Here is a 15,527-nt window from a genome sequence, read left to right as displayed (position 1 = left end):
CCTCCAGGAGGCCTTCCCAGACTGAGCCCCTTCTTTCCTCTCCCCCTCGTCCCCCTCTCCATCCCCCCGTCTTACCTCCTTCCCTTCCCCACAGCACCTGTATATATGTATATATGGTTGTACATATTTATGACTCTATTTATTTATTTATTTATTTATTTTACTTGTACATTTCTATCCTACTTATTTTATTTTGTTGGTATGTTTGGTTCTGTTCTCTGTCTCCCCCTTTTAGACTGTGAGCCCACTGTTGGGTAGGGACTGTCTCTATGTGATGCCAATTTGTACTTCCCAAGCGCTTAGTACAGTGCTCTGCACATAGTAAGCGCTCAATAAATACGATTGATTGATTGATTGATTGATTATTGGGCTATTTGTTGAGCACTTGGTGTGCAGAGCAGTCAATTTACTGAGCATTTAGTGTGGGCAGATCACCGTGCTAAGGGCTTGGGAGAATCTACAGTGTAGCAACGTGACAGGTGACAATCCCTGCTCACAACGAACTTAGTCTAGAGCACTGTACTGAGCGCTTGGGAGAGTGCAACACAACAGAATCAGCGGACCGTTCCCTGCCCGCCACAAGCTTACAGTCTAAAGGGAGAGCTTCCATTTATTCATCTGTTCACTCGATCGCATTTATCGAGCGCTTACTGTGTGCAAAGCACTGTACTAAGCACTTGGGAGAGGACTTTAGAACAACAAACGGACACGTTCCTGCCCACAACAAGCTCCCACTCTAGAGATGAGCTCCCAGACACCCACGGCGGTGGGGACGGTTGGCTAATAGTCCAATCCGGGCACTTGGGCTAGTCCTCCCTTCTCCGATGTATCCCAAACAGGTTTAAAAAAGCGTTAGAGAGCAATCACAGTTTCAAATACATAACGAATAGCTTTATATATACTAAAAAAAAAAGGCGCAGCACAAAAGGCAGCGTCTCCCTTTTGCAGAAATTGTGTGGTGGGCTGGCCTGGCAGGAGGAAGTAGGGCAGAGCGAGAATCGAGGCACGTTGTTGTTTTTCATTCGTGGGGCGTCAGTCTGCGGTGGCGGAGAGGGCGGCAGCCTCGACCCGTACGGGCTCGGGCTGGTTCAGGAGAAGCGGCGGAAAGCACGTTTGAAACGTCTGAAACTAGTTCTTCCTCACAGTGCTCGAAAAGGCTGTTTGGGTGGGGGAAGGAGGTTTGCCTTTAAAATAAAAGGAGGGGGAGGATAGAGAAGAGACTAGATGGAAAGCTTCAATCCCACAGTACCGAGCTGATGGAGCTGCTTGGTGTTTGAGGCGAAGGACGACCTCTCTCTCTCTCTCTCTCTCTCAATTCTGGCAGAAGGCAGCGCCCGCCCCTCACATACAAGCTTCTCCGTTGCCTTTAAAAATAAAAAGAGGGGGAGAATAGAGAAGAGACTAGATGGAAAGCTTCAATCCCACAGTACCGAGCTGATGGAGCTGCTTGGTGTTTGAGACGAAGGAAGACCTCTCTCTCTCTCTCTCAATTCTGGCAGAAGGCAGCGCCCGCCCCTCACATACAAGCTTCTCTAACGCCGTTGTCCGACTCCGCTTTCCCAAAGTGTTTGCGCTTCCAAATGCACAAACTCCCACGGTTCCGTGAAAACGGCCGGCTCCGGAAACGGCCCGGAAAACAGTTGGCCTTTACCGCAGCAGGGAGACACGTTCACTGACCGGTGGGGGAGGTTCGGCCGGCCCCTTCCCGTCGCCCGGACAGAACGGCTGGACGTCCCGTCGGTCCCCGAAGCCGGACGGACACGGCCGGCCCCTCGGAGTTCTCTGCTGCCGCCGCTCCCCTTAAGCTCCAGAAAGGAAAACGACGACGACGACAAACCGCCCGACGGATTCGGGCGACGGACGCCAACGTCCGTCCCGTCGGCGCTACAGGACGCCCGGGATTTGACATCGTCACCTCACCGCCTCCTCGTCCTTCTGGCTACCTTCCGTTCCGGGAGCCGGGGAGACTTGGGAATGGGGGGCTGCGCACGGCATTATCTGGCTAGAGGAACGGGCACCCGTTGGCTACCGTGCAGCCCGGGGGGAGACTGCGGGCGTGGGCACTCTGAGGGCGAGCCCCTTATTTTCATTCATTCATTCCCTCACCCTTTCGGGATTTGTTGGAAGCTGTATGGGAAGCTGCAAAGGCGATAGGCAACCTAATTCCTCCTGGTGCCTTCCTCATTTTGTTAGTATGTTTGGTTTTGTTCTCTGTCTCCCCCTTTTAGACTGTGAGCCCAATGTTGGGTAGGGACTGTCTCTATATGTTGCCAATTTGTACTTCCCAAGCGCTTCGTACAGTGCTCTGCACATAGCAAGTGCTCAATAAATACGATTGATGATGATGATGGTGCGTACAGATTGCTGGATGGATTATTTAGTGATGGTGTGTGCGTGTAAGTACACACACACAGACACACACACTCACTCTCTCCCCGAGCTAGAAGCCAATGTGGTCCACGGCGCAGGGGTCTGGAAACAATTGCCTCGCTGTCCAGTGCTCGCTAGAGACCTGACACATCCCGGGAAAAACACGTAAAAACGCCGGCTTTGGGACCCGAACTGCTTCCCAAAAGACAAACATCTTTACGGCCCCCCGACCCGCTGGGTTTTTCTGTCGCTGGCCCGCCGTGCCCCCCGCTTCCAGGCAGCGCTCTCGCGGGAACTTTACGCTGATTCCTAATCCTAGGGGAAAGAGCCCGGGCCTGGGAATCAGAAGGTCCTGGGTTCTAGCCCCGACTCCGCCACTCAATCAATCAATCAATCAATCGTATTTATTGAGCGCTTACTCGTCTGCTGCGTGACCTTGGGTGAGTCGCTTCGCTTCTCGGGGTCTCAGTCACCTCATCTGGAAAAGGGGGATTGAGACTGGGAGTCATAGGTGGGACAGGGATTAGCTTGTATCTGTCTACCCCGGTGCTTAGTTCATTCATTCATTCGATCGTATTTATTGAGCACTTGGGAGAGTACACTAGAACAATAAACAGACACATTCGCTGCCTACAGTTTAGAGCTGGAGCTCACTGTGGTAGGGATCGTCTCTGTCGCCAAATTGTACTCTCCAAGTGCTTAGTACAGTGCTCTGCACCACAGTCAGCGCTCAATAAATACAACTGAATGAATGTTTGATGCTTTACTGTCCTATCCCAAGTGCTTAGTACAGTACTTTGCACACAACAAGCAGTCAGTAAATACGATTTGAATGAACAGTGCCCGGCACATAATGAGTGCTCAACAAAGAGCTGGAGCTCATTGTGGGCTGGGAATTGGGTAGGGATCGTCTCTGTCGCCAAATTGTACTCTCCAAGTGCTTAGTACAGTGCTCTGCACCACAGTCAGCGCTCAATAAATACAACTGAATGAATGTTTGACGCTTTACTGTCCTATCCCAAGTGCTTAGTACAGTACTTTGCACACAACAAGCAGTCAGTAAATACGATTTGAATGAACAGTGCCTGGCACATAATGAGTGCTCAACAAAGAGCTGGAGCTCATTGTGGGCTGGGAATTGGGTAGGGATCGTCTCTGTCGCCAAATTGTACTCTCCAAGTGCTTAGTACAGTGCTCTGCACCACAGTCAGCGCTCAATAAATACAACTGAATGAATGTTTGACGCTTTACTGTCCTATCCCAAGTGCTTAGTACAGTACTTTGCACAGAACAAGCAGTCAGTAAATACGATTTGAATGAACAGTGCCCGGCACATAATGAGTGCTCAACAAAGAGCTGGAGCTCATTGTGGGCTGGGAATTGGGTAGGGATCGTCTCTGTCGCCAAATTGTACTCTCCAAGTGCTTAGTACAGTGCTCTGCACCACAGTAAGCCCTCAATAAATACAACTGAATGAATGTTTGACGCTTTACTGTCCTATCCCAAGTGCTTAGTACAGTATTTTGCACACAACAAGCAGTCAGTAAATACGATTTGAATGAACAGTGACCGGCACATAATGAGTGCTCAACAAAGAGCTGGAGCTCATTGTGGGCTGGGAATTGGGAATTGGGTAGGGATCATCTCTGTCCCCAAATTGTACTCTCCAAGTGCTTAGTACAGTGCTCTGCACCACAGTCAGCGCTCAATAAATACAACTGAATGAATGTTTGATGCTTTACTGTCCTATCCCAAGTGCTTAGTACAGTACTTTGCACACAACAAGCAGTCAGTAAATACGATTTGAATGAACAGTGCCCGGCACATAATGAGTGCTCAACAAAGAGCTGGAGCTCATTGTGGGCTGGGAATTGGGTAGGGATCGTCTCTGTCGCCAAATTGTACTCTCCAAGTGCTTAGTGCAGTGCTCTGCACCACAGTCAGCGCTCAATAAATACAACTGAATGAATGTTTGATGCTTTACTGTCCTATCCCAAGTGCTTAGTACAGTACTTTGCACACAACAAGCAGTCAGTAAATACGATTTGAATGAACAGTGCCCGGCACATAATGAGTGCTCAACAAAGACCGCAATTATTACTATTATTCATCAGATCAGATGCCCTGCGCTCTTCAGGGCCACCAAGACTCCGATTTGGCTCGTTTTTCTCACCCGCACAAACCCGTCCCTCCCGGGATTCAGGCTGCAACACACAATGGATCCCTGAACGCAATCCAAACAAAACCAAAGCGGAAAACGTCCCTTGGAGCCCACAGTCTTTAACGTCTCCCGGCACCCCTGGAAACCAAACAGCGAGCCGGGCGCTTGGGTTTCTTAACCCATCCCCGCGCGGAGAAAAAGCAACTATTTTCATCATCCGTCACGCGGGCTTCGAAGCGAAGGAAAGAGGCACGCCGCCCTCAAAAATAGCCTCGGATCCCCGTTGGCCATTGAGGAGTTTTTGGAGTGGTCTTTCTGCGAAGGCCGCGAGCCAACGGGGTGACGGGGGGTCAGGAGCAACGGTGTGATTCCTCCTCTCTCGAAGACCGTTTCAGTTGCACGCTGCACATTCAGCGCTCGCTGACCCCGGGACCCACGTTCGAGCTTCCGCCGGTCTTTCCGTCCCCCTCCGTCGGCTGCTGCCAGGGCGAAGCCTTTGAACACGAAGCAAAAACGCGCTCACCGTCGCACGACCCGGCGAGAACTTGAAAAATAAAATGCCCACGGAGGATCCGCAAAGGAGGAACTTGCTGCCGTGGGAGGGATGGGGCGGGGACGGCGGAGGGCTACTTCCCACTCTTCTCCTGGCACAAAGGAGAACCTTGGGAATGGGGTGGGAAGGGAGACGACTGGAAGGCCGGAGGGAGAGGGTGCAGGTAAAAGGGGGGCTCCGGTCCCTTTCGAGGAGCAGTGTGGCCCGGCGGAAAAGAGCCCGGGCGTCGGAGCATCCGGGTTCTAATCCCTGCTCTGCCGCTCGTCTGCTGTGTGACCTAGGGCAAGCCGCTTTACTTCTCTGAGCCCCCGTCTCCTCATCCGTCAAGTGAGGATTTGATACCTGCTCCCTCTCCTACTTAGATTGTGAACCCTGACTGCGATAGGGACTGTGACTGACCTGATTAACTTGTATCTACCCCAGCACTTAGTACACAGGGTTTGGCACATACTAAGGGTTTAACAAATACCATGGTTACCGTTCTAAGCGAAAGGGGGGAGGAGGGGAGGCATTTGTTTCCCTTGGGCCTTGCAGGGCCTCCTCAATCAATCAATCAATCGTATTTATTGAGCACTTACTGTGTGCAGAGCACTGTACTAAGCGCTTGGGAAGTGCAAGTTGGCAACATATAGAGACAGTCCCTGCCCAACAGTGGGGCTCACAGTCTAGTCTCCTCAGTTCAGCCTCCTGAAGGAGGAGGAGGAAAGGAAAACGAGGAAAGGAGGGGATAGGGAAAGAGAGGAACAAAAAGAAACATAAGAGAGGAAGGAGGATTAAGAGGAGGAAGAGGGGAAGAGGAGAAGGAAGGGGAAGAGGAGAAAGAAGGTGAAGAATAATAATGGCATTTATTAAGTGCTGACTATGTGCAAAGCACTGTTCTAAGCGCTGGGGAGGTACAAGGTGATCAGGTTGTCCCACGGGGGCTCACGGTCTTAATCCCCATTTTACAGATGAGGGAACTGAGGCCCAGAGAAATGAGGTGACTTGCCCAAAGTCACACAGCTGACAATTGGCGGAGCAGGTATTTGAACCCATGAGCTCTGACTCCAAAGCCCGGGCTCTTTCCACTGAGCCACGCTGCTTCTCTAAGAAGAGGAGAAAGAAGGGGGAGAGGAGAAAGAAAGGGAAGAGGGGAAAGAAGGGGAAGGGGGGAAAGAAGGGGAAGAGGAGAAAGAAGGGGAAGAGGAGAGAGAAGGGGAAGAGGAGAGAGAAGGGGAAGAGGAGAGAGAAGGGGAAGAGGAGAAAGAAGGGAAGAGTGGAGGAGGAGGAGGAAGAGGGGAAGAAGGGAAAAGGGGAAGAGGAGAAGAGGGAAAGGAAGAAGGGAAAAGGGGAAGAGGAGAAGAGGGAAAGGAAGAAGGGAAAAGGGGAAGAGGAGAAGGGAAGAGGAGGAGGAAGGGAAAAGGAGAAGGAGGAAGGGAAGAGAAGGAGGAAAGGAAGGGGGAAAGGAGGAAGGGAAGAGGAGAAGGAAAGGAAGGGGGAAGGGGGAAGAGGAGGAGGAAAGGAAGGGGGAAAGGAGGAAGGGAAGAGGAGAAGGAAAGGAAGAGGGGAAGGAGGAAAGAAAGAGGGGAAGGAGGAAGGGAAGAGGGGAAGGAGGAAGGGAAGAGGGGAAGGAGGAAGGGAAGAGGGGAAGGAGGAAGGGAAGAGGGGAAGGAGGAAGAGAAGAGAGGGAGGGGGAAGAGGGAGAAGAGGGAGAGGGAGAAGAGGGGGAGGAGGAAGAGGGTAAGGAAGAAGGGGAGGCGGAAGAGGGTAAGAAGAGGAGGAGAAGGAGAAGAGGAAGAGGGGAAGGAGAGGAAGGGGGAAGGGGGGAAGAGGGAAGGGGGGAAGAAGGGAGGAGGAAGAGGGGAAGAAGAGGGAAAGAAGAAAGAGGAGGCGTCGTCCCGGGGGTGTGAGGGAGGGGTGTGAGGGAGGGCGTCGAGGCCTTACCTCGGGGGTCGGGGGAGGCCGGCGGGCTAAGGCGCTCGGGGCAGGCGGGACGGCGGGGCCGGGGCCGGGGCCGGGCCGCGGGGCGGGGGCTGTGGCGGACGCCCCGCGGGGGGCTGTGCCGGACGCCCCGCAGCAGCTGGTAGGGCACGGCGCCGGGGGCGGGGGCGGGGGCGGCGGGGGCGGGCGGCGGGCCGGGGGGGGGCGGCGGGGGGCGGCGGGGGTCCGGGGGGCCCGCCATGGGCGCCTCCCGCCCCGCCTGAGGAGGGGCCCGCCCCGGCGGGGGGGGGGGGGGGGGCGGGGGGGGACCCACGGCACCCGCGCCGACCCGACACCGCATCCACCGCACCGACCGCCCGGACGGACGGACGGGGCCTCTCTGCGCCTGCGCGGGGGCGGGGAGCGGGGAGCGGGGGAGGGGGAGGGGGAGGGGGAGGGGGCGGCTCGCGCCCGGGCGGAGCCTCTCTGCGCCTGCGCGGAGGCGGAGAGCCGGAGGGGGAGGGGGAGGGGGGCGGTGGCTCGCGCCCGGGCGGAGCCTCTGTGCGCCTGCGCGGGGGCGGAGAGCGGGGGAGGGGGAGGGGGAGGGGGGCGGTGGCTCTCGCCCGGACGGAGCCTCTCTGCGCCTGCGCCGACCCCGGCCCGGGGCGGTGCGCGCCCAGGAGGAGGAGCAGGGGGAGGGGCCGCGCCTTTCCCCGCCCCGCCCCCTTTCGGACACTCATTCATTCACTCACTCGCTCATTCACTCATTCATTCATTCAATCGTATTTATCAATTAATGTCGGTATCTGTTGAGCGCTTACTATGTGCCAGGCGCCGTTCTAAGCGCCGTCCCCCGTGGGGCTCACAGGCTTCATCCCCACTGGATGGGTGAGGGAACTGAGGCCCTAATAATCAATCAATCAATCCATCGTATTTATTGAGCACTTTGTGCAGAGCACTGTACTGAGCGCTTGGGAAGTCCAAGTTGGCAACATATAGAGGCGGTCCCTACCCAACAGTGGGCTCAGTCTAAAAGGGGGAGACAGAGAACAAAACCAAACATACTCACAAAATAAAATAAATAGAATAGATATGTGCAAGTAAAATAAATAAATAAATAGAGTGATAAATATGTACAAACATATATACATATATACAGGTGCTGTGGGGAAGGGAAGGAGGTAAGATGGGGGGATGAAGAGGGGGACGAGGGGGAGAGGAAGGAAGGGGCTCCGTCTGGGAAGGCCTCCTGGAGGAGGTGGGCTCTCAGCAGGGCCTTGAAGGGAGGAAGAGAGCTAGCTTGGCGGATGGGCAGAGGGATTGGGGGCATTCCGGGCCCGGGGGAGGACGTGGGCCGGGGGTCGATGGCGGGACGGGTGAGAACGAGGCCTAACGGTGAGGAGATCAGCGGCGGAGGAGCTGAGGGTGCGGGCTGGGCTGGAGAAGGACAGAAGGGAGGTGAGGTAGGAGGGGGCCAGGGGATGGACAGCCTTGAAGCCCAGGGTGAGGAGTTTCTGCCTGATGTGCAGATTGATCGGTAGCCACTGGAGATTTTTGAGGAGGGGAGTAACATGCCCCGAGCGTTTCTGGACAAAGACAATCCGGGCAGCGGCATGAAGTATGGATTGAAGTGGGGAGAGACACGAGGATGGGAGATCAGAGAGAAGGCTGATGCAGTAGTCCAGACGGGATAGGATGAGAGCTTGAACGAGCAGGGTAGCGGTTGGGGTGGAGAGGAAAGGGCGGATCTTGGCAATGTTGCGGAGCTGAGACCGGCAGGTTTTGGTGACGGCTTGGACGTGAGGGGTGAACGAGAGAGCGGAGTCGAGGATGACACCAAGGTTGCGGGCTTGTGAGACGGGAAGGATGGTAGTGCCGTCAACAGAGATGGGAAAGTCAGGGAGAGGGCAGGGTTTGGGAGGGAAGACAAGGAGTTCAGTCTTCGACATGTTGAGTTTGAGGTGGCGGTCAGACAGCCAGATGGAGATGTCCCGAAGGCGGGAGGAGATGAGAGCCTGGAGGGAGGGGGAGAGAGCAGGGGCAGAGATGTGGATCTGGGTGTCATCGGCGTAGAGATGATAGTTGAAGCCGTGGGAGTGAATGAGGTCGCCGTGGGAGTGAATGAGGTCACCGAGGGAGTGAGTGTAGATCGAGAACAGAAGGGGACCAAGCACTGAACCTTGGGGAACCCCCACCGTAAGAGGATGAGAGGGGGAGGAGGAGCCTGCAAAAGAGACTGAGAATGAACGACCGGAGAGATAAGAGGAGAACCAGGAGAGGACGGAGTCTGTGAAGCCAAGGTCAGATAGCGTGTTGAGGAGAAGGGGGTGGGCCACAGTGTCAAAGGCAGCTGAGAGGTCGAGGAGGACTAGGACAGAGTAGGAGCCGTTGGATTTGGCAAGCAGGAGGTCATTGGTGACCTTTGAGAGCGCAGTTTCCGTGGAATGTAGGGGACGGAAGCCAGACTGGAGGAGAGAGTTGTTATTGAGGAATTCTAGGCAGCGAGTGTAGACAACTCGTTCAAGGAGTTTGTAGACAACTCGTTCAAGGAGTTTGGAAAGGAATGGTAGGAGGGATATGGGACGATAACTAGAAGGTGAGGTGGGGTCGAGAGAGGGTTTTTTTAGGATGGGAGAGACGTGGGCATATTTGAAGGCAGAGGGGAAGGAACCAGTGGAGAGTGAGCGGTTGAAGATGGAAGTTAAGGAGGGGAGAAGGGATGGAGCGAGAGATATAATGAGATGAGAGGGAATGGGGTCAGAAGCACAGGTGGCCGGAGTAGCACTTGAGAGGAGGGAGGAGAGCTCCTCTGAGGATACCGCTGGGAAGGATGGGAGAGTAGCAGAGAGTGTTGTGAGCCGGGGGGATGGAGAAAGGGGGGAAGAGACTTTGGGGAGGTCAGACCTGATGGACTTAATTTTGTTAATGAAGTAGGAGGCCAGATCGTTGGGGGTGAGGGAAGGAGGAGGGGGAGGAACCGGGGGCCTGAGAAGGGAGTTGAGTGTACGGAAGAGCTGGCGGGGGTGATGGGCATCATCATCATCATCATCATTATCAGTAAGCGCTTAATAAATGCCATCACCATCATCATCAATAAATGCCATCATAATTATTATTACCAGGCCCGGTACACTGCACTGGGGTGGATACCAGCAAATCGGGTTGGACACGGTCCCTGTCCCACAAGGGGCTCACGGTGTCAATCCCCGTTTCCCAGATGAGATAACTGAGGCCCAGAGAAGTGAAGTGACTTACCCAAGGTCACACAGAAGATGAGTGCAGAGAAGCAGCTGCAGAGAAGCAGCGTGGCTCAGTGGAAAGAGCGCGGCCTTGAGAGGAAAAGGTCATGGGTTCGAATCCCACCTCCCCCACCTGTCTGCTGTGTGACCTTGGGCAAGTCGCTTCACTTCTCTGTGCCTCAGTTCCCTCATCTGTAAAATGGGGATTAAGACTGTGAGCCCCACGTGGGACAACCTCATCTCCTTGTGTTCCCCCCAGCACTTAGAACAGTGCTTTGCACATAGTTAGAGCTTAACAAATACCAACATTATTATTATTATTATGAGTGGCAGAGCCGGGAGAGTAAGCACTTGATGAATACTATTATTATTATTATTTATTATTATTATTACTATTATCACATCTCCTACCTGCCCCGGCCCCTGGTCCATCCAAGGAAAGTATCGAATAAAGCCCACGGGCCGTGATCCGCTCGGAGGATGTGGGAAGCCGTCTCCGAAACCGAGCCGTCCTCCGCTCCACTCGGTTGTCATCATCATCATCATCATCAATCGTATTTATTGAGCGCTTACTGTGTGCAGAGCACTGTACTAAGCGCTTAGCACTGTACTAAGTACAGTGTACTAATACACTGTACTAATACACTGTACTAATACCGTACACTGAACTATTGTCCGTGGCCCGGACAATATTCGCGTTCCCAGCTGCTCCCCGGCCTGAGAAACAAGCCAGGGTTGGGATCCGTGGGCCAAAATTCCGGATATAATGAGTGGATTTTTCCAGCAAATAAGGTAGTTGTTATGGTGACTCTTCAACGGTGCCGCTGGCATGAAGCTGCCGGAAATATCACATGAGACCTCGCTCTCTTCTAATTCTGTTGACGCTCCACGCTTTAACAGCTGGAAAAAAATGGTCAAACGTCAAAACATCAACCGCAAGCCCAGAGTCGTGGAGCCGGAGGCAGGAGAACCTCTTTCCTCGGCTGTTAGGCATGACAGCTTGGGGATGATAATAACTGCGGCATTTGTTAAGCGCCTACTATGTGGCAGGCACCGTACTAAGCGCTGGGGGCTGGATAGACTGTGAGCCCACTGTTGGGTAGGGACCGTCTCTATACGTTGCCGACTTGTACTTCCCAAGCGCTTAGCACAGTGCTCTGCACACAGTAAGCGCTCAATAAATACGATTGATTGATTGATTGATAAAGGGGACAAGCAACGTGGCTTAGTGGAAAGAGCACAGGCTTGGAAGTCAGAGGTGGTGGGTTCCAATCCCGGCTCTGCCACTTGTCAGCTGTGTGACTTTAGGCAAGTCACTTCACTTCTCTGGGCCTCAGTTCCCTCATCTGTAAAATGGGGATGAAGACTGAGAGCCCCACGGGGACAACCTGATTACCTTGTCTCTACCCCAGCGCTTAGGACAGTGCTTGGCACATAGTAAGCTCTTAACAAATGCCATCATTATTACTACTATCATTATTATTATTATTTTTACAAGATCATTAGGTCCCACATGGGACTCACAGACCTAAGTAGGAGGGAGAACAGGTTTGGAATCCTATTATTCATTCATTCATTCAATCGTATTTATTGAGCACTTACTGTGTGCAGAGCACTGGACTAAGCGCTTGGGAAGTACAAGTCGGCAACGTATAGAGACGGTCCCTACCCAATAATGGGTTCACAGTCTATAACGGTTTCACAGTCTAGATGAGGTAACTGAGGCCCAGAGAAATGAAGTGACTTGCCCACCGTCACACAGCAGACAAATGGCCGAACTGGGATTAGAACACAGGTCCTCTGATGCCCAGGCCCGGGTTATTTCCATTAGGCGATGCTTAAAAAAAAAATGATAGTATTTGTTAAGCACTTACTATGTGCCGTGAGCCGACTGTTGGGTAGGGACTGTCTCTATATGTTGCCAACTTGTACTTCCCAAGCGCTTAGTACAGTGCTCTGCACACAGTAAGCACTCAATAAGTACGACATTGTTTGATTCTAGATACTAGCTAATGAGGTTGTCCCTCGTGGGGCTCACAGTCTTCATCCCCATTTTACAGATGAGGTCACTGAGGCCCAGAGAAGTGAAGTGACTTGCCCAAAGTCACCCAGCTTACTCTATTACTCTTTATTTATTTTATTTGTACATATTTATTCTACTTATTTTATTTTGTTAAGATGTTTCGTTTTGTTCTCTGTCTCCCCCTTCTAGACCGTGAGCCCGCTGTTGGGTAGGGACCGTCTCTAGATGTTGCCAGCTTGGACTTCCCAAGCGCTTAGCACAGTGCTCTGCACACAGTAAGCGCTCAATAAATACGATTGAATGAATGAATGAACGGCTGAGAAGCGGCGGAGCCGGGATTAGAACCCACGCCCTCCGGCTCCCAAACCCGGGCTCTTTCCACTGAGCCACGCTGCTTCTAGCTTAAAGCTTAAAGGAGATGTCCCCGACGGCAGAAAGATGAAGACGTCCTCCTTGCGTAATGGAACATTTGAAAAATAATAATGATGGCATTTGTTAAGCGCTTACTATGTGCCAAGCACTGTTCTAAGCGCTGGGGGGGGGGATACAATGTGATCAAGTTGTCCCACGGGGGGCTCACAGTCTTAATCCCCATTTTTACAGATGAGGGAACTGAGGCTCAGAGAAGTGAAGTGACTTGCCCAAAGTCACACAGCTGAGAAGCGGCAGAGTCAGGATTTGAACCCACGACCTCTGACTCTAAAGCCCGGGCTCTTTCCCTGAGCCACGCTGCTTCTCTAGCGCTGAGTATAATGATCTGCACACAGTAAGCGCTCAATAAATACCACCTCCACCCCCTCAAAAAAAGATCTGGCCAACCACTCAGACCCGATAGACGTTTGTTTGATCCACAAAACCGGTGGAGTGGACAACTGTCCTCCAAAGCTTTCCATCTAGAGATCCATCGTATTTATTGAGCGCTTACGGTGTGCAGAGCACTGTACTAAGCGCTTGGGAAGTACCAAGTTGGCAACATATAGAGACAGTCCCTACCCAACAGTGGGCTCACAGTCTAAAAGACTAAAAGATTTAGTCACAGTCTAAAAGATTTGGAGAAGCAGCGTGGCTCAGTGGGAAGAGCCCGGACTTTGGAGTCAGAGGTCATGGGTTCAAATCCCGGCTCCGCCGCTTGTCAGCTGTGTGACTGTGGGCAAGTCACTTCACTTCTCTGGGCCCTCATCTGTAAAATGGGGATGAAGAGTGTGAGCCCCACTTGGGACAACCCGATCACCTTGTAACCTCCCCAGCGCTTAGAACAGTGCTTTGCAAATAGCAAGCGCTTAATAAATGCCATTATTATTATTATTATGTTGCCAATTTGTACTTCCCAAGCGCTTAGTACAGCGCTCTGCACATAGTAAGCGCTCAATAAATACTATTGATTGATTATTATTATTATTATTATTTATCTGGCAAGCCGCGGGGAAGGGTTCTGTATGCGTCACGGGGGTGTACATCATCTTTCCAACTAATGGAGCGCGGAGACAGATCGGTTTGAAAGCTTGATAATTTCTAATGACGGGAGGGGTCCTGCCCTCATGAGTATGGCATGAAGGCTCACGAGATAATGCCCACAAACCCTTAATATTTCCCAATAGTTTTGGCTAATATAACACCCTTCCCCCCGGAATTTCATCTTTCTCCATAAGAATTTTGTCCCGCATGTGGTTTAGCCAAGGTATGGATGGGATTGAGCAATATTCCTTGTCATGTTGGTCAGGGAGAACGATTATTGCCATCTACCACCCTTCGTTCGTATCGTATTCGATCGTATTCATTAGGTGTTCATTAATAATCAATAATCACTCATTCATTCATGATTCATTTATCATTTTTTAGACTGCGAGCCCACCGTCGGGTAGGGACCGTCTCTATACGTTGCCAGCTTGTGCTTCCCAAGCGCTTAGTACGGTGCTCCGCACACAGTGAGCGCTCAATAAATACGATTGATTGATTGATTAAGCGCCTACTGTACGGAAAGCACTGTACTAAGCGCGTGGGAGAGTACAGTCCAAGAATAAATAGTGGTATTCCCTGCCCACAGCGAGCTCACAGTTGGGGGGTAGCGGGGGGGAGAGAGACATCATCATCATCATCATCGATCGTATTTATTGAGCGCTTACTGTGTGCAGAGCACTGGACTAAGCGCTTGGGAAGTACAAGTCGGCAACATATAGAGGCAGTCCCTACCCAGCAGTGGGCTCACAGTCTAGAAAATGATTAATGAATCATGAGTGAATGAATCAATATAAATAATTAAAATGACAGATACGGACGGAATTGCCCTGGGGCTGGAGGGGAGGGGGCAGAGGTGATGCAGAAGGGAGTGGGGGATGAGGAAAAGTGGGGCTTAGTCAGGGAAGGCCTCTTGGAGGAGGTGGGCCTTCAGTAAGGCTTTGAAGGGGAGGGGCACGTTATCTCGGATTTTAAATTAAAACCAGTTTCTTTAGGCCTTTGGGTACCTATCAGTGCTCTGCACATAGCCAGCGCTTAAAAAATACCATTGCTTGACTGAATATAGAATAAACGTATCGAGCCAAATGGGGGGAATAAAAGGCATGATTTTTCTTTGTTATTTTATTGAAATTTCTTTTCCCTTTCCTTATTCCGCCCCCTCCCTGCCACTTTCTTATGCCCTTTGATTTCTAGACTGAGCCCGCTGTTGGGTGCTGCCAACTTGTACTTCCCAAGCGCTTAGTCCATCCTCATCATCATCAATCGTATTTATTGAGCGCTTACTATGTGCAGAGCACTGTACTAAGCGCTTGGGAAGTACAAATTGGCAACATCTAGAGACAGTCCCTACCCAACAGTGGGCTCACAGTCTAAAAGGGGGAGACAGAGAACAAAACCAAACATACTAACAAAATAAAATGAATAGGATAGATATGTACAAGTAAAATAAATAAATAAATAGAGTAATAAATATGTACAACGATATATACATATATACAGGTGCTATATACAGGTACATGTATAGTCCAGTGCTCTGCACACAGTAAGCGCTCAATACGATTGATTGATAGGGACCGTCTCTATGTGTTGCCAACTTGTGCTACCCAAGCGCTTAGCCCAGTGCTGTGCACGCAGTAAGCGCTCAATAAATACGATTGATTATTTGGGGGATTTGAGGAGGGAGGGCATTCCAGACCAGAGGCGGGATGGGGGCGAGAGGTCAGAGGTCAATTAGATGAGATGGAGGGACAGGGAGGAGGCTAGTGGCCGCAGAGGAGCGGAGGGTGCGGGATGCGCTGGAAAAGGACAGAAGGGACCGTACCTCGT

The 15,527-nt window shown here is 52.1% G+C and overlaps 1 protein-coding gene across 3 annotated transcripts in view; it reads right to left on the bottom strand.

The window, feature by feature from the left end:
• Positions 1-7,040, bottom strand: part of GLCCI1 (glucocorticoid induced 1) — a 47,976-nt gene extending 40,936 nt beyond the window's left edge. For 2 of the 3 annotated variants that reach the window (XM_038771013.1, XM_038771032.1), the window contains exon 1: positions 4,544-5,315. In XM_038771013.1, coding sequence (XP_038626941.1) covers positions 4,544-4,748 — 205 coding nt within the window. In that variant the 5' untranslated portion in view covers positions 4,749-5,315. Of the gene's footprint in view, positions 1-4,543; positions 5,316-7,007 lie in introns of those variants that run through there. The other variant, XM_038771022.1, reaches the window with a different exon arrangement.
• Between the last annotated feature and the right edge of the window lie 8,487 nt (positions 7,041-15,527).

This window comes from Tachyglossus aculeatus, chromosome 2, assembly GCF_015852505.1.
Source record: "Tachyglossus aculeatus isolate mTacAcu1 chromosome 2, mTacAcu1.pri, whole genome shotgun sequence".
In the NCBI taxonomy this organism is placed as follows: Eukaryota; Metazoa; Chordata; class Mammalia; order Monotremata; family Tachyglossidae; genus Tachyglossus; species Tachyglossus aculeatus.
Note: the sequence above shows the minus strand (reverse complement) of the source record. Positions and strands in the feature narration are given on the sequence as shown.